The 17,908-nt window shown below is 35.3% G+C and overlaps 1 protein-coding gene across 3 annotated transcripts; it reads right to left on the reverse strand.

Annotated features, from left to right (window-relative positions):
- Positions 1-20: 20 nt before the first annotated feature.
- Positions 21-17,269, reverse strand: LOC133454883 (pro-neuregulin-1, membrane-bound isoform-like). 3 transcript variants are annotated; one of them, XM_061733599.1, is made up of 10 exons: positions 16,963-17,269; positions 16,816-16,867; positions 15,450-16,433; positions 11,006-11,144; positions 7,403-7,461; positions 6,034-6,073; positions 5,361-5,544; positions 4,515-4,627; positions 3,099-3,331; positions 21-1,575 (listed from the first exon to the last, which is right to left on the reverse strand). In XM_061733599.1, exons 3-10 carry the CDS (start codon positions 16,168-16,170, stop codon positions 1,559-1,561), a joined length of 1,506 nt encoding a protein of 501 aa, XP_061589583.1. In that variant the 5' UTR covers positions 16,171-16,433; positions 16,816-16,867; positions 16,963-17,269; the 3' UTR covers positions 21-1,558. The 3 variants fall into 3 exon arrangements, with proteins under 3 accessions (XP_061589583.1, XP_061589582.1, XP_061589581.1); XM_061733598.1 differs by having other exon boundaries at positions 6,034-6,136; XM_061733597.1 differs by lacking the exon at positions 7,403-7,461 and adding an exon at positions 10,214-10,275 and having other exon boundaries at positions 6,034-6,136.
- Positions 17,270-17,908: the final 639 nt, after the last annotated feature.

Below are 17,908 nucleotides of genomic sequence, written 5' to 3' on the forward strand. Positions count from 1 at the left end.
TTTCTGGTAATGACTCTTGTTTTAAGTGTAATGAGATTTTTTTTAACTAAAAATGAGACATTTTAACTAGAAATAAGACAAATATTCCTGGTAAAATTTTGAGTTTTTGCAGTGCAACAAAATCTTGTTCCACTGGCAGATTTTTCTACTTATTCTAATTGAAAATCTACTTGAAACATGTGAAAATTGTTGTTTTTTCCAGTAATGAGTCTTGTTTTAAGTGTAATGGGATTTTTTGACTAAAAATGAGACATTTTAACTAGAAATAAGACAAATATTCCTGGTAAGATTTTGAGTTTTTTCAGTGTGAAACGGCAACATGCTCATTATTCTTTCACAACATGCACATCAAATTTACAAAACGTTGGGACGCTGATATTTAGCCCAGTTTGCCGTATTATTTCAGAAGCGTTTACTAAAAAAAAGGCACCATTGAAATTTTTCTGCTCTCAAATATTCTCTGCACTGCAAAAACTCAAAATCTTACCAGGAATATTTGTCTTATTTTTAGTTAAAATGTCTCATTTTTAGTCAAAAAATATCATTAAACTTAAAACAAGAGTAATTACCAGAAAAGTAATTTGTTATTTGACAATTTTCACCTGTTTCAAGTAAATTTTGACTTGAAATAAGTAGAAAAATCTGCCAGTGGAACAAGATTTATCTTCTCATTACAAGCAAAAAAATCTTTTTGAGAAAAAAGTCAAAATCTGGAGAAAAAAATCTTGTCCCATCGGCAGATTTTTCTACTTATTTTAAGTGAAAATCTACTTGAAACAGGTGAAAATTGTTGTTTTTTCCAGTGATGAGACTTGTTTTAAGTGGAATGAGATTTTTTTGACTAAAAATTAGACATTTTTAACTTGAAATAAGACATATATTCTTGTTAAGATTTGGAGTTTTTGCAGTGTTGCTACATACTAGCGTATGGCACTTTACCTGAAACACATGAACAAATTTCTACATCGCTTTTATAAAACTCTTTATTCACTACGTCACTAAAATAAGTTTAATTTTATTAATTTATCTTTAAAAGTCTTTATACAGCAATTAATTTATAGAAAGTAACGTTTTTTCTAGTGAAGACTTGTAATTTACCCCCTTCGCCATAAAGGATTTCACTGCAATTTAACTCAAAATTTTACCAGGAATATTTGTCTTATTTCTAGTTAAAATGTCTCATTTTTAGTCAAAAAATCTCATTACACTTAAAACAAGAGTAATTTCCCGAAAAATAACTTATTTGACAATTTTCACTTGTTTCAAGTAAATTTTCACTTGAAATAAGTAGAAAAATCTGCCAGTGTCGAAATGTCGAGAAAAAAGTCAAAATTTTGTGAAATAAGACAAATATTCCTGGTAAGATTTGGAGTTTTTGCAGTGTTTAAGCTATTTCTTTTCATTTTTACAGCAATTGGATCTTGTTTGATGGTCAGACTTGACGGTTTCACTTGCAGGTCGTCGTTTGGCGCCGCCGGGTTATTCCTGCCGCCGTCCGAAGCCCAAAACGCCGTAAATCTTTCTGCCGTAAAGAAGGACGTGTCCTCAGTTTCGCTCGTTAGCATCCCGCCGCTACTGCTTTCCAAGAAACGCAGCAAAGTTACTCTTTCGGCGCTGCAATCATTGGTATTGTTGTAGTACAGCAGATTAGTGAAACAATACTTCACTTTGGTAAAGAAGCAGAACATTTGGCAAAGATAACACTCAAAATTCCAAGATGGCGGCCCCTAAAATCTAAGATGTCCGCCCAAAAACATGCTTTTTCCTTTATAACTCGAAATGCCTTGGTTTTAAGCCCCATAAATATATTAAGGATGAATATAAAGTTGGGTATTGTGGACATTTTGGTACGAAGTACATGTCTGTATCCATTACAGTTCTTGAGATACAGCATATAGAAACTTATACCCGAAAACCTGCTTTTTCCTTTATAACTCGAAATGCCCTGGTTTTAAGCCCCATAAATATATTAAAGTTGAATATAAAGTTGGGTATTGTGGACATTTTGGTACCAAGTACATGTCTTTATCCAATACAATTCTTGAAATATATACCTGGAAAAGTGAGAATTTTGTAAACCTTGGAGAGAATCTGTGCCAAATGTTCTGCTTCTTTACCAAAGTGATTATAAAGGATTATAAAGGAAAAAGCACATTTTTAGGGGGACATCTTAGATTTTAGGGGGCGCCATTTTGGAATTTTGAGTGGTACAAAATTCTCACTTTTCCATACAAGTTTCTATATGCTGTATCTCAAGAACTGTATTGGATACAGACATGTACTTGGTACCAAAATGTCCACAATACCCAACTTTATATTCAACTTTAATATATGTATGGGGCTTAAAACCAAGGCATTTCGAGTTATAAAGGAAAGAGCACGTTTTCGGGCGGACATCTTAGATTTTAGGGAATGCCATCTTGGAATTTAGTATCGTCTTGAAAAAATGAGTAAACCTGCTGCACTAATTTGTGAGTGTGTGAATGAATAAATTAGATGTAAAACGTACATTTCTTTGTAGAAAGGGGCTTTATGAAAATAAGGAAAAAAGAGGAACAAAGAGGAAAAAAGGAGGGGAAAAAAAGGAAAAAAAGGTGAAAAAATGAAGAAAAAAAAAACAGAAAAAAGATGGAAAAAAGGATAAAAAAGAGGAAAAAAGATGAAAAAAAGAGGGAAAAAATGAAAACTGAGAAAAAAGGATGAAAAAAAAGGGTTAGGGTTAGTTTACAGCGCAGTCTTGCTACATCCAATATGGCGGCGTCTTAGATCTTAGGGGCCGCCATCTTGGAATTTTGAGTGGTACAAAATTCTCACTTTTCCGGGTATTTAAAAGTTTCTATATACTGTATCTCTAGAGCGGTATTGGATACAGACATGTACCTGGTACCAAAATGTCCACAATACCCAACTTTATATTCAACTTTAATATATTTATGGTGCTTAAAACCAAGGCATTTCGAGTTATAAAGGAAAGAGCACGTTTTTGGGCGGACATCTTAGATTTTAGGGGCCGCCATCTTGGAATTTTGAGTGGTATCTGTGCCAAATGTTCTGCTTCTTTACGAAAGTGAAGTATCGTCTTGAAAAGACGAGTTAACCTGCTGCACTGTGCGGCCGGAACGGGTTCGTCGGCAGCAACGGCCGGTCGTCCTCGTCCACGGAGATCGCCAGACTGGTCGGCGGCGCCGACGTCTCGGACGGAGAAAATCCCGGCGTCTCGGGAGATCCCGGCGTCGTGGGAGATCCCGGCGTCGTGGGAGATCCCGGACTCGTGGCTAACGTCTCCGACTCGGAACACAGTCCAGTCAGGCTTTTGGTTGAAGATTCAAATCTGCAGCAAAGACACGAGAAAAAACAGAAACACTTTGGCCCCAAAAGCAACTTGACGATGAAGCGATTACACTGCAAAAAGTCAAAATCTTACCAGGAATATTTGTCTTATTTCTAGTTAAAATGTCTCTTTTATTTTCGTCAAAAAATCTCATTACACTTAAAAAAAGAGTCATTACCAGAAAATAACTTGTTATTTGACAATTTACACCTGTTTCAAGTAAATTTTCACTTGAAATAAGTAGAAAAATCTGCCAGTGGAACAAGATTTATTTACACGAGGACAGAGTTATTTATGCGGGTTCGTGTGAATGACTGTATTTTGCAAAACGTAGAGGGGGAAATATCCGTTTTTGAGAAATTTTGAGAAAAAAGTCGAAATGTCGAGAAAAAAGATTACATTTTGAAAAAAGTCGAAATTTTGAGAAAAGAGTCAATAAAAAAGTCAAAATTTTGAGAAAGTCGAAATTTTGAGCAAAAAGATGAAATCTTGAGAAAAAAGACGAAATGGCGAGAAAAAAGTCGAAATGTTGAGAAAGCAACCTCTACCGTATTTACCAGCGTATGTATGCGGGTTCGTGGAAATGATGGTATTTTTCAAAACGTAGAGGGGGAAATATCAGTTTTTGAAAAATTTTTAGAAATTTTGAGAAAAAAGTCGAGAAAAAAGTCTAAATTTTGAGAAAAAAGTCTAAATTTTGAGAAAAAAGTCTAAATTTTGAGAAAAAAGTCAAAATTTTGACAAAAAAATTACATTTTGAGAAGAGTCGAAATTTTGAGAAAAGAGTCGATAAAAAAGTTGAAATTTTGAGAAAGTCGAAATGTTGAGCAAAAAGATGAAATGTTGAGAAAAAAGACGAAATGTCGAGAAAAAAGTCGAAATGTTGAGGAAAAAAGTTGAAATGTTGAGAAAAAAGTCGAAATGTTGAGGAAAAAAGTTGAAATGTTGAGCAAAAAGATGAAATGTTGAGAAAAAAGACGAAATGTCGAGAAAAAAGTCGAAATGTTGAGGAAAAAAGTTGAAATGTTGAGAAAGCAACCTTAGCCGTATTTACCAGCGTATTTATGCCTGTTCGTGGAAATGATGGTATTTTTCAAAACGTAGAGGGGGAAATATCCTCTTTTGTAAATACCGTCTACGTGGAAACGTGAACTAAAAGTCTCTGCGTGATGTTTCCTCTCACCTTTGGCTGACGTGGGTGAAGGTTGTGGGTTCGATTCCAGGCGTGTATTTGCTCGAGGGGAAAGTTGATTCCGTCTCTTCAGTTTCAGGCTGCATTGCCGTCCCGTTACATGGCTGTAAAAAAAGAGATAAAGAAACCAGGTTGATGATTAACATGAGTTTAAAACAGTTAGGACTGAGGAGCCGTATTGGACAAAAAAAACACAAAAAACTAATAATTCTGGAGCCGCAAAAAATGTCTTATATCAGCCTTAGAATGAAGACAACACATGCTGCATGTTTCAATAATAGTTAGAACTGGGGGGAGATTTTTGTTTTCATTATGCACTTCGAGAAAAAAGTTGAAATGTCGAGAAAAAAGTCAAAATTTCGAGAAAAAAGTTAAAATGTCGAGATTAAAAAGGAAAGGAAAAAGGAAGAAAAAAAGGAAAGAAAGAAGGAAAAAAAGCAAAAAAAAGGTCATTATATACATATATATGTATATATAATTTTAAAAAAAATTGTTGTCGAAATGTCGAGGAAAAAGTCAAAATTTCGAGAAAAAAATCTAAATGTTGAGAAAAAAGTCCAAATGTTGAGAAAAAAGTCGAAATTTTGAGAAAAAAGTTAAAATGTCGAGATAAACAAAAAAAAATAAAAAATTTGTTGTCGAAATGTCGAGGAAAAAGTCAAAATTTCGAGAAAAAAGTCGAAATTTCGGCAAAAAAGTCTATATGTCGAGAAAAGTCGAAATGTTGAGAAAAAAGTCAAAAGCTCCAGGAGCCAGTAGGGCGGCGCTAACGAGCCCTGGTCTACAGACTTTGGTGAAGCAGTTTTGAATTAACTTTATTATTATAATTAACCTTACATTGTTTTGCTTCAGCTCTTGGAGAGGAAGACTGGAAGTCCGACGTCCTGCGGTCGAGGTTCGTCGGTTGGAACCGTTACCGGGATTAGAACCGTTACCGGGATTAGAACCGTTACCGGTTTTAGTCTTTCTCTTGTTCCTCTGACTCCGTCTCAGGCGCTCTTGGAGTTTCTTCCTCTGCTTCCTGTTTGGGAACAAACTCATCAGTGAAAATACCCACATCCAACATCCATATCCTATATTACACTGCAAAAACTCAAAATCTTAACCGGAATATTTGTCTTATTTCTAGTTAAAATGTTTAATTAAAAAAAATGAAATAAGTAGAAAAATCTGCCAGTGGAACAAGATTATTTTGCTTGTAATAAGAAGATAAATCTTGTTCCACTGGCGGATTTTTCTACTTATTTCAAGTGAAAATTTATTTGAAACAGGTGAAAATTGTCAAATAACAAGTAATTTTTCTGGTAATGACTCTTGTTTTAAGGTTGTTAAGATCTTGCTAAGATTTTGAGGGTTTTGCAGCGTGGAAAGTTTGGACCCCATAAGTGAGCAAAAAACTGGTGGGCCCCCTGAGGGGCAAATACAAGAATGTGTGTGTGTGTGTGTGTGTGTGTGTGTGTGTGTGTGTGTATAATTCTGATATAAAGCAAATAAATGTGTTCTTAATTACTTTGTTTTGCAGTAGGCGACCACACACATGATTCCAACGACTAGGAGGGCAATGCAGATTCCTGTTATTGTTAAAATACGTTTTTGATACAGCTCCTCCGCTTCTGAAAAATAGGACAATAATTCTTTAAAAATTCAGATTCAGAACAAAACAAACACAAACAACATTTCTAAAAAGAAAACTGTCCCTAATCTGTAAGAAAAAGAGCTGGACATTTAACAAACAATCCAAATGTCCAAATGTGCGCTGATATTTACACTGCAAAAACTCAAAATCTTAACAGGAATATGTGTCTTATTTCTAGTTAAAATGTCTCATTTTTAGTCAAAAAAATCTCATTAAAACAAGACTCATCACTGGAAAAAACAACAATTTTCAAAGAAAGAAAGAAAGAAAGAAAGAAAGAAAGAAAGAAAGAAAGAACGAAAGAAAGAAAGAAAGAAAGAAAGAAAGAAAGAAAGAAAGAAAGAAAGAAAGAAAGAAAGAAAGAAAGAAAGAAAGAAAGAAAGAACGAAAAAAAAGAAAGAAAGAAAGAACAAAAAAAGGAAAGAAAGAAAGAAGGAAAGACGGAAAAAAGAAAGAAAGAAAGAAAGAAAGAAAGAAAGAAAAGAAGAAAGAAAGAAAGAAAGAAAGAAAGAAAGAACGAAAAAAAAGAAAGAAAGAAAGAACAAAAAAAGGAAAGAAAGAAAGAAGGAAAGAAAGAAAGAAAAGAAGAAAGAAAGAAAGAAAGAAAGAAAGAAAGAAAGAAAGAAAGAAAGAAAGAAAGAAGGAAAGACGGAAAAAAGAAAGAAAGAACGAAAAAAGAAAGAAAGAAGGGAAAAGAAAGAAAGAAGGAAAAAAGAAAGAAAGAAAGAAAGAAAGAAAGGAGGAAAGACGGAAAAAAGAAAGAAAGAAAGAAAGAAAGAAAGAAAGAAAGAAAGAAAGAAAGAAAGAAAGAAAGAAAGAAAGAAAGAAACAAAAGAAAGAAAGAAAGAAGGAAAGACGGAAAAAAGAAAGAAAGAAAGAAAGAAGGAAAGACGGAAAAAAGAAAGAAAGGAAGAACGAAAAAAGAAAGAAAGAAGGGAAAATAAAGAAAGAAGGAAAAAAGAAAGAAAGAAAGAACGAAAAAAAGAAAGAAAGAAAGAACAAAAAAGAAAGAAAGAAAGAAAGAAAGAAAGAAAGAAAGAAAGAAAGAAAGAAAGAAAGAAAGAAAGAAAGAAAGAAAGAAAGAAAGAAAGAAAGAAAGAAAGAAAGAAAGAACATATTAGTTCTTTGTGTTTTTGATCCAATATTTCAACATTTTGAGTTTCCGACTCCTGATTTAAATCATTAATATAAATCCTCATTTAAGGTGTTTGTTTGAAAGAAAGAAGTAAGAGAAATAACGTACTGTAAAAACTGGCCATTACATAGTTTTGGCAGCGATCACCAGTAAATTCATTTGGACACCTGAGTGGGAAAAACAAGAAAAGAAAAGAAAAGAAAAGAAAAGAAAGAAAGAAAGAAAGAAAGAAAGAAAGAAAGAAAGAAAGAAAGAAAGAAAGAAAGAAAGAAAGAAAGAAAGAAAGAAAGAAAGAAAGAAAGAAAGAAAGAAAGACAAGAAAGAAAGAAAGAGGGTGTTAGTTTATACAAGAGTAAAACCCACAACCGTCATCACTGGTGTTGGATTAAATATCTCAGACCTTCGGTTTGTTTTATAGGATTACACTGCAAAAACTCCAAATCTACAAGAATATTTGTCTTATTTCTAGTTAAAATGTCTCATTTTTAGTCAAAAAATATCTCATTACACTTAAAAATGTTTTTGTTTGTAATGAGAAGATAAATCTTGTTCCACTGGCAGATTTTTCTACTTGTTTTAAGTGAAAATCTACTTGAAACAGGTGAAAATTGTTGTTTTTTTCCAGTGAGTCTTGTTTTAAGTGTAATGAGATTTTTTGACTAAAAAGAGAGAGAAAAAAAAGAGACATTTTAACTAGAAATAAGACGAATATTCTTGTTTTTGCAGTGCAGTTTTATTCTTACCTTCAGGAAAAACCCCTGACTCTAATGGTTTTTTCTGGCGTGAACGTGTGAATGTGATGAAATGTGAAGTTCATGCAAAATTCAGTTCACTTTTCTGCAAAGTGCAAGTTTAGCTTTGACTCTTAAGACCCGGTTTTTTCCACTCGGCTGCAACTGAACCTTTAAAGAAACGGCTCACGCCGTCTCAGACTTTTAGTCACGGAATAAACCGTAGAAATAAATATAAACCGTAGAAATAAATATAAACCGTAGAAATAAATATAAACCGTAGAAATAATATAAACCGTAGAAATAAATATAAACCGTAGAAATAAATGTAAACAGTAGAAATAAATATAAACTGTAGAAATAAATATAAACTGTAGAAATAAATATAAACTGTAGAAATAAATATAAACCGTAGAAATAAATATAAACCGGAGAAATAAATATAAACCCTAGAAATAAATATAAACCGGAGAAATAAATATAAACCCTAGAAATAATATAAACCATAGAAATAATATAAACCATAGAAATAAATATAAACCGTAGAAACGTCGCCGCCATATTGGATGTGGCAAGACTGCGCTGGAAACTAACCATGGATGTATTATAGAAACTGGATTGGAGACTAAAAATGGCCGCCCATTCATTTCAATGCATTCTGCTCAGCCAGCGCATAAGCCGAAAAAATCTCTGACTTCCGGGTTTACTTCCGCATACAGCGGCCCATAGAGCATGCGCAGTTGAGTCACCTCCCATGATGCTCTGGGGCCTCCCATCATGCCCCGGGGCAATGACGCGAGTATTAATATAATATGTATTAATATAATATCTTAATTAATGTATATTATTACATGTATAGCATTACATATATTATTAATGTATTAATATAATATAATTACATAATATATATTAATATAAAACATCCGTGGAATGCACGGACACGGCTGTGACGTCAGCCGTGACGTCACGCCCAGAAAGAGACTTTTCTTTGACTTTTCTGGCCGTTATAAAACATTTTTGACGGATATAAAGTCCATGACTTAAAAATATAGAATACAAAGATTAGTAATTGCCGGGGATTACAGCTGGAGGTTCCTGTGAACAGTTTTAGAGGCTTCTCTTTTACTATTGCTCTATGGGAAAAAAGCTTTCTGGGCCACATGGGATTTTTTGTTGCAGTACCGCGGCTGGCCACTGGAAAATATCGGCGCGCCTTCTGAGTGCCAGACCCGGGGGCTGAAACTAACCCTAACCCTCTTTTTCCTCTTTTTTTCTCTTTTTTCATTTTTTTCCTCTTGAAAAAAAAATTAAGAAAGAGGAAAAAAGATTAAAAAAAGATAAGAGGAAAAAAAGATAGAAAAATAGGAAAAAATGATGAAAAAGGGAAAACCAGGAAAAGAGAAAAAAATAGGAAAAAAGAGGAAGAAAGAGGAAAAAGGAAAAAAGAGGGAAAAAAGAAATAAAAGAGAAAAAGAGGGAAAAAAGATTAAAAAAAGGAAAAAAAAGAGGAACAAAAGAGAAAAAAAGAGGAAAAAGGAAAAAAGAGGTAAAAAGAGAAAAAAAGAAAAGGGAAAAAAAAGGAAAAAAAGATGAAAAAAAGATGAAAAAAAGGGAAAAAAAAGATGAAAAAAGAGGATAAAAAGGGTTAGGTTTAGTTTCCAGCGTTTACAGTCTTGCCACATCCAATATGGCGGCGACGTTGACGTATGACTCAGCGCTGGACGGGGCGTCTACGTTTATATGTCTATGTTGGAGAGAATCTGTGCCAAATTTTCTGCTTCTTCACCAAAGTGAAGTATCGTCTTGAAGCAAGAGTTAATCTGCTGCACCGTCTCCCTTTTCTGGGTATATACAAGTTTCTATATGCTGTATCTCAAGAACTGTATTGGATACAGACATGTACCTGGTACCAAAATGTCCACAATACCCAACTTTATATTCAACTTTAATATATTTATGGGGCTTAACACCAAGGCATTTCGAGTTATAAAGGAAAAAGCACATTTCTTTAGATTTTAGGAGCCGCCATCTTGGAATTTTGAGTGGCACGCGCCTTTTCCAAAAGTCTACGGTTTCTACGGTTTAATAACGGAGTTTCTCCAGCGTTTCTTAGAGACTAAATGACGGGGGTTGAAGGTTGAAACACCAGGAATGACGAGTGGGACTGAATACAGTCGTGTTCACATACGTTTTGAGACTTTGTTAAGTACAGCTTGTTCACATCGCTGCCCGGTGAATCCGGTCAAGCACCTAACAATGGAATAACAATGGAAAAGAGAGAAAACAGCACCTTTTATGTTACACAACACACTGGACACGTATCGACAAACAAATAGGTGCACAACAAAACACTTAAAGATACAGGAAACAATTCAACGCAGGACTTTATGGGTGGGAGGTTACGCTGCAAAAACTCACAATCTTACAGGAATATTTGTCTTATTTCTGGTTAAAATGTCTCATTTTTAGTCAAAAAATCTTACACTTAAAAATTACACTTAAAACCAGAGTCATCACTGGAAAAAACAACAGTTTTCACCTGTTTCAAGTAGATTTTCACTTAAAATAAGTAGAATTTTTTTTTTGCTTGTAATGAGAAGATAAATCTTTTCCCACTGGCAGATTTTTCTACTTATTTCAAGGGAAAATTTACTTGAAACAGGTCAAAATTGTTAAATAACAAGTAATTTTTCTGGTAATGACTTTGACCTTTTTTTCCTTTTTTCTCTTTTTTTCCTTTTTTTCTTCTTTTTTTCCTTTTGTTCTCTTTTTTTGTTCCTTTTTCCTTTCCTTTTTAATCTCGACATTTCGACTTTTTTCTCGATATTTCGACTTTTTTCTCGACATTTCGACTTTTTTCTCAAGATTGACTCTTGTTTTAAGTTTAATGACATTTTTTGACTAAAAATGAGACATTTTAACTCGAAATGAGACGAATATTCGTGGTAAGAGTGTGAGTTTTTGCTGTAACGTGTTTTACCTGCAGAGGAACTTTGTACTTCCCGGCATGATCTCCAGGGTGAAACATTCTCCTCCGTTAACGCAGTAGTTTTTCTGTCCGTCGCTGCAGCGCGTGATGTGGCTGGACGTCCTGGTCGCCCTGGCCGTGGTGGTCGTCGCTGCCGGAGGAAAACACCTTTTTAAAACGTTTTTAAGAGGAAAAGTAACCTCATAGCCAGTGACGCCACCCAGGGGTGGCCACGGGCCCCCCTACAAATTTGATGGCCACAATAAAAAATGCATATAAGTAGGTGTTTCTTTAAGTATTTCTGAGCCTAATAATAAAAAAAAAATATATATATATATATATATATATATATATATATATATATATATATATATATATATATATAACAGCAACAGGACCTTTCTGTGTGGAGTTTGCATGTTCTCCCCGTGCTTGCGTGGGTTCTCTCCGGGTACTCCGGTTTCCTCCCACAGTCCAAAAACATGCATGCTAGGTTAATTGGTGATTCTAAATTGCCCGTAGGTGTGAGCGTGAGTGTGATTACTGCAAGGGATAAAGCAGGTATAGATAATGGATGGATTTTATATATATATATATATATATATATATGATGATTAATTAAATGTTTATTATATAGATAATTAATTAAATGAAATATCTAACTGCAGGGGGTCTAACAACTTAACAAGAAATAAAGGCAATTTTAACCAAAATAATTTGTGAGAGTTAAAAAATAAATAGATAAATAAATAATATATAGGCTTTATATATACACTGCAAAAACTCCAAATCTTAACAAGAATATTTGCTAATTACTAATTAAAATGTCAAATTTTTAGTAAGAAAAAAAAATCTCATTACACTAACCTGGAAAAAACAACAATTTTCACCTGTTTCAAGTAAATTTTCACTTAAAATAAGTAGAAAATTCTGCCAGTGGAACAAGATTGTTTTGCTTGTAATGAGAAGATAAATCTTGTTCCACTGGCAGATTTTTCTACTTATTTCAAGTGAAAATTTACTTGAAACAGGTGAAAATTGTAACTAGAAATAAGACAAATATTCTTGTTAAGATTTTGAGTTCACACACACACACACACACACACACACACACACACACACACACACACACACACACACACACACACACACACACACACACACACACACACACATACATTCTTGTATTTGCCCCTCAGGGGGGGCCACTAGTTTTTAGGTCACTTATGGGGTCCATAAACAAACAAAACAAAAAACCCTTTCCAGTGTTTCTACAATGGTGTAAAAATCAGGTAGGGTTAAAGATTTTTCTTCAGATTTTTCTTTCTTTCTTTCTTTTTCTTTTTATTCTTTATTTCATTCAAAATAATACAACAAACAACTCAACACAAACACAAACGTTCCTAACCCGTGAATGAAAGGGGGCAGGAAGAAGAAGAATCTTATTTGCTCTGCCCTCTTTTTCCAAATAAGTAAAATTACAAAGAACGTAAATTAAAAAATGTAAAAAGCAAAAACTAAGTAAATAAAAAAAATACTAAAATAAAATCAAATTACCGCCGGCTATGTGGATGTCAATCAAACTTAACATTTATCATTATATTTCCTTAACATACTTGCTTTAATTGTTCTTTTGCTTGTAATGTTTGATTTGGATTCTTTGGTTTCTTTGTTCAGATTGTTACATAAACTGTTTTAAGTGTAATGACATTTTTTTGACTAAAAATGAGACATTTTAATTAGAAATAAGACAAATATTCTTGTTAAAATTTTGAGTTTTTGCAGTGTAAGTGTTGTTGAATGTTACTATATTACAAAAATCAATAAAGATATGTTCAAAAAATTAATTAGCTCTGACCTTGAAACGGACAGACAGGAAACAGGAAACAGGAAGTGTCTCCTGAATCAAAGCCTTGACTTTCACTTCATGTCATGCATCATTTATTGATTTTCACTTATTCATAAGAAACTGGAACTGTTTCTTTTCAAGGAATCTCTGATGTTAAACTGCCGGCTATGGGTATGTCAATCAAAATCTGCCAGTGGAACAAGATTTATCTTCTCATTACAAGCAAAAAATCTTGTTCCACTGGCAGATTTTTCTACTTATTTTAAGTGAAAATCTACTTGAAACAGGTGAAAATTGTTGTTTTTTCCTTTGATGAGTCTTGTTTTAAGTGTAATGAGATTTTTTTGACTAAAAATGAGACATTTGAACTAGAAATAAGACAAATATTCTTGTTAATATTTTGAGTTTTTGCAGTACACACACACACACACACACACACACACACACACACACACACACATGCATTGTTGTATTTGCCCCTCAGGGGGCCCACCAGTTTTTTGCTCACTTATGGGGTCCAAATATAAGACAAATATTCTTGTTAAGATTTGGAGTTTTTGCAGTGTAAGATTTGGAGTTTTTGCAGTGTAAGATTTGGAGTTTTTGCAGTGTAAGATTTGGAGTTTTTGCAGTGTAAGATTTGGAGTTTTTGCAGTGTAAGATTTGGAGTTTTTGCAGTGTACGAAGGCATTTAGGTTATTGGAGCTACGGAGGATCGTCCTGGCACGACAGTAGGATGTAAATAATAAATGACGGTTCTCTCCACTAAGTGGTGACAGCATGCGCTTGTTCGGCGCCACAGTCGTTAAATAAGGATAAAGAAGGTCGAGTAACATTTTCATATATTCATCAGCGCGAGGCAGAACGTGGAAGAAGAGCGTTTGAAAGTTGCTGCAATCTGGAGCTGAAGAAGAAAAACTCCAAATCTTAACAAGAATATTTGTCTTATTTCTAGTTGAAATGTCTAATTTTTTGTTAAAAAAATCTAAAATAAAAAAAAATACACTTAAAACAAGACATATCACAGGAAAAAACAACAATTTGCACCTGTTTCAAGTAGATTTTCACTTGAAATAAGTAGGAAAATCTGCCAGTGGAACAAGATTTATCTTCTCATTACAAGCAAAGAAAATCTTGTTCCTCTGGCAGATTTTTCTACTTATTTCAAGTGAAAATTTACTTGAAACAGGTGAAAATTGTCAAATAACAAGTTATTTTTCTGGTAATGACTCTTGTTTTAAGTGTAATGAGATTTTTTGACTAAAAATGAGACATTTTGACTAGAAATAAGACAAATATTCCTGGTAGGATTTTGAGTTTTTGCAGTTTAACATCAGAGATTCCCTGAAAAGAAACAGTTCCAGTTTCTTATGAATAAGTGAAAATCAATAAATGATGCATGACATGAAGTGAAAGTCAAGGCTTTGATTCAGGAGACACTTCCTGTTTCCTGTTTCCTGTCTGTCCGTTTCAAGGTCAGAGCTAATTAATTTTTTTAACATATATTTATTGATTTTTGTAATATAGTAACATTCAACAACACTTACACTGCAAAAATTCAAAATCTTAATAAGAATATTTGATTTTTCTACTTATTTCAAGTGAAAAGAAAGAAAGAAAGAAAGAAAGAAAGAAAGAAAGAAAGAAAGAAAGAAAGAAAGAAAGAAAGAAAGAAAGAAAGAAAGAAAGAAAGAAAGAAAGAAAGAAAGAAAGAAAGACTTGTTTTAAGTGTAATGAGATTTTTTGACTAAAAATGAGACATTTTAATTAGAAATAAGACAAATATTCCTGTTAAGAATTTGAGTTTTTCCAGTGTGCATCTAAATCGTTGTGGAGAATATTTAAGGTTAATCTGTAAATGCCAGAAAAATGGTTGGAGAAGAATTTGCACGTTTCTTTTGTCTCGTCATCTGCACTGCAGTCGCCACGAGTCGCGGGAGGACAAGGACCACGTGGAGAGCCGGGTCAAGAACCTTCTTTAGTCACCTTGAAGGATGGATTTACAAAACATGGGATTTTGAAAAGAAAAGTTCTTGAAACCTTTTAGAGCGGTACTAGTTTTGCCTTTACAATGAAATTATTGACACTTTGGCCTGCTAGATCGTTTACCTTAATACACTGCAAAAACTCAAAATCCTAACAAGAATATTTGTCTTATTTCTAGTTAAAATGTCTCATTTTTAGTCAAAAAATCTCATTACACTTAAAACAAGACTAGTTACCAGAAAAATAACTTGTTATTTGACAATTTTCACCTGTTTCAAGTAAATTTTCACTTGAAATAAGTAGAAAAATATGCCAGTGGAACAAGATTTATTTGCTTGTAATGAGAAGATAAATCTTGTTCCACTGGCATATTTTTCTACTTATTTCAAGTGAAAATCTAGTTGAAACAGGTGAAAATTGTTGTTTTTTCCAGTGATGAGTCTTGTTTTAAGTGCAATGAGATTTTTTTTTTACTAAAAATGAGACATTTTAACTAGAAATAAGACAAATATTCCTGGTAAGATTTTGAGTTTTTGCAGTGTGGATCTTGTTAGATCGTTCATCTTAATACAATGAATGAAAGCCTTATGTTTTTAGTTGTAGTAAGTTGGTGACACTCACAGATGGTTTGGACGATGCTGTTTATCTCCTGCGTGGTTTTCGGCCGGGTCGTCTGCTTGGCGACGGTCGGGTGATTGTACTTGACGGTCACGGGCGGATACGTCAGTCGGGGAGATGACGGAGGACGAGATTCCTCCTCCACGACGACCTCGGGCCGTCCCGGGGTGATGGCGATGGTGGTCGTCAGCGACACGGAGGTGGAGGACGAAGCCGAGTGAGGGATCGAGACGGTGATTCCCAGCGCGGGGTCGACCGAGATGATGATGGGGTCCTGGCCGATGGGTTTGGGGTCTAGGTGAGTGGGCGGCTCGTACTCGAAGATCTTGTCCACGAACACCCACTTGACGCCGGCCGTGCACAGCGCTAAGCTAAGCAGGCAGGCCAGGATGGGCAGGATGCAGATTTTCTCGGAGTGGAGGCAGTGGTTGATCTGTTCCATCTCTACGCAGACGCAGCAGGCGCCGGGCAAGGCCACGATTCCCAAAGGCCCCGCGCGCTCGTCCTCTTCGTCGCCGTCAACTCCCTCTGCAATTCCCTTAACGCCCTCGTCCCCGCTCTCGCCAGCTGCCTCCGTCTCCCCCGTCTCCCCCGTCTCCCCCGTCTCCTCCGGTTTCTCCTCCGGTTTCTCGGGTTTCCCCTCTGGGACCGGCCCGTTATCGAGAGGAGAGCGAACGGGGGAGGGAGCCGGCCCTGCAGAGACGTCCTCCATTCCCTCGGTCATCCTTTCTCCACCGGACGGACGAAGGAAGCGAATGCCTCAACTATCAGACCCGAGCGTCGCACAGCGGCGTCCTGCCACCAAAGTCCACGAGCACATTTTCCATCGCGAGGCCGAGGCTGCAGCGATTTTTCAGAGCAGGTATTTCAAAAAGGAAGTAAGATTTAGCTCTTGAGAGAGTCCGAGCTTGACGACGACGGCCTGTGCACAAAGGAAATTACTTTTCTTTTCACGAGAAACCAAATCCCCAGGAGACGCCAAATTATCTGTAGGTGAAAAGATGGAGAAAATAAAGATCTGCATTTTATTTATGACCAACTTTTTATTGATTTTCAAGATAATTTTAGACCATGCGAAAAGAAAGAGAGAAAGAAAGAAAGAAAGAAAGAAAGAAAGAAAGAAAGAAAGAAAGAAAGAAAGAAAGAAAGAAAGAAAGAAAGAAAGAAAGAAAGAAAGAAAGAAGATATGAGCCAGATATGAGATAGATAGATAGATAGATAGATAGATAGATAGATAGATAGATAGATAGATAGATAGATAGATAGATAGATAGATAGATAGATAGATAGATAGATAGATAGATAGATAGATAGATAGATAGATAGATAGATAGACAGACGACTACGGCCTGTGCACAAAGGAAATTACTTTTCTTTTCCCGAGAAACCAAATCCCCAGGAGAATACCGACGCCAAATTATCTGTAGGCAAAAAGATAGAAGGAAAATAAAGATCTGCATTATTAAAAATATTCTTCGTGTCGCAGTCAGTCGTGGAGAAACATTAGCGCACTCACCTGAACACTTTGGCAGAGGAAGAGGAGGAGGAGGAGGCGTGGATGACGGGACGGACCGGCTGCTGCTGCAACAACTGTATCCACGTCAAGGACGGGGCGACCACGCACTGCAGTGGCCGGGGGACGAAAAACGCCCTCAAAAACGCTGGGAGCCGCAAAAAGCTGAATCATCAGGGAGCGGCAGGTGTCCTTGCTCTCGGTGCAGCGGCAGAAACAGATGAGTAAGGGGAAAGAGGAAGAAAGAGCATGGGAGGACGAAAGAGGGAGGGGTTGCTGCAGAGAAGACCCCCCTTTTTCTTCTGTCTCACTCGCTCACGCACCACTGTCTCCTCCTCCTCCCCTCTTCTCTTTCACCTCGCTTCCTCTTCCTCCTCGGGCTGCCAGAGATCCCACAGCAAAGCCAAGCAAGTTCAGACTTGATCCAATTAGACGAGCGTGGGCCAATCAGAGCCGGACGGGGCAGACGGCGGTGGCCGCCCCTCCCCACCGATCACCGGAGGGGGGGAAGAGAAGAGGAGAAGAGGAGAAGAGAAGAGAAGAGAGGGGGAAGAGAAGAAGAAGGACATGCACGTACAACATATAGTTATATATATATATTCATACACATATATAGTTATACATATTCATACATATATAGTTATATATATATATATATATATATATATATATATATATAGTTATATATATTCATACATATGTATATACATATATATATATATATATATATATATATATATATATATATGTATATATATATATATATATATATATAGTTATATGTATAGTTATATATATATATATATATATATATATATATATATATATATATATATATATATATATATATATATATATATAGTTATATATATGATGATATATATTTGATAGAGCCTTATGTTCCTGGCAGAGCTCTCCGCTCTCAGAGTGCAGGTTTACTCGTAGTTCC

The sequence above is a fragment of the Cololabis saira genome, chromosome 11, assembly GCF_033807715.1.
Source record: "Cololabis saira isolate AMF1-May2022 chromosome 11, fColSai1.1, whole genome shotgun sequence".
NCBI classification, from domain to species: Eukaryota; Metazoa; Chordata; class Actinopteri; order Beloniformes; family Belonidae; genus Cololabis; species Cololabis saira.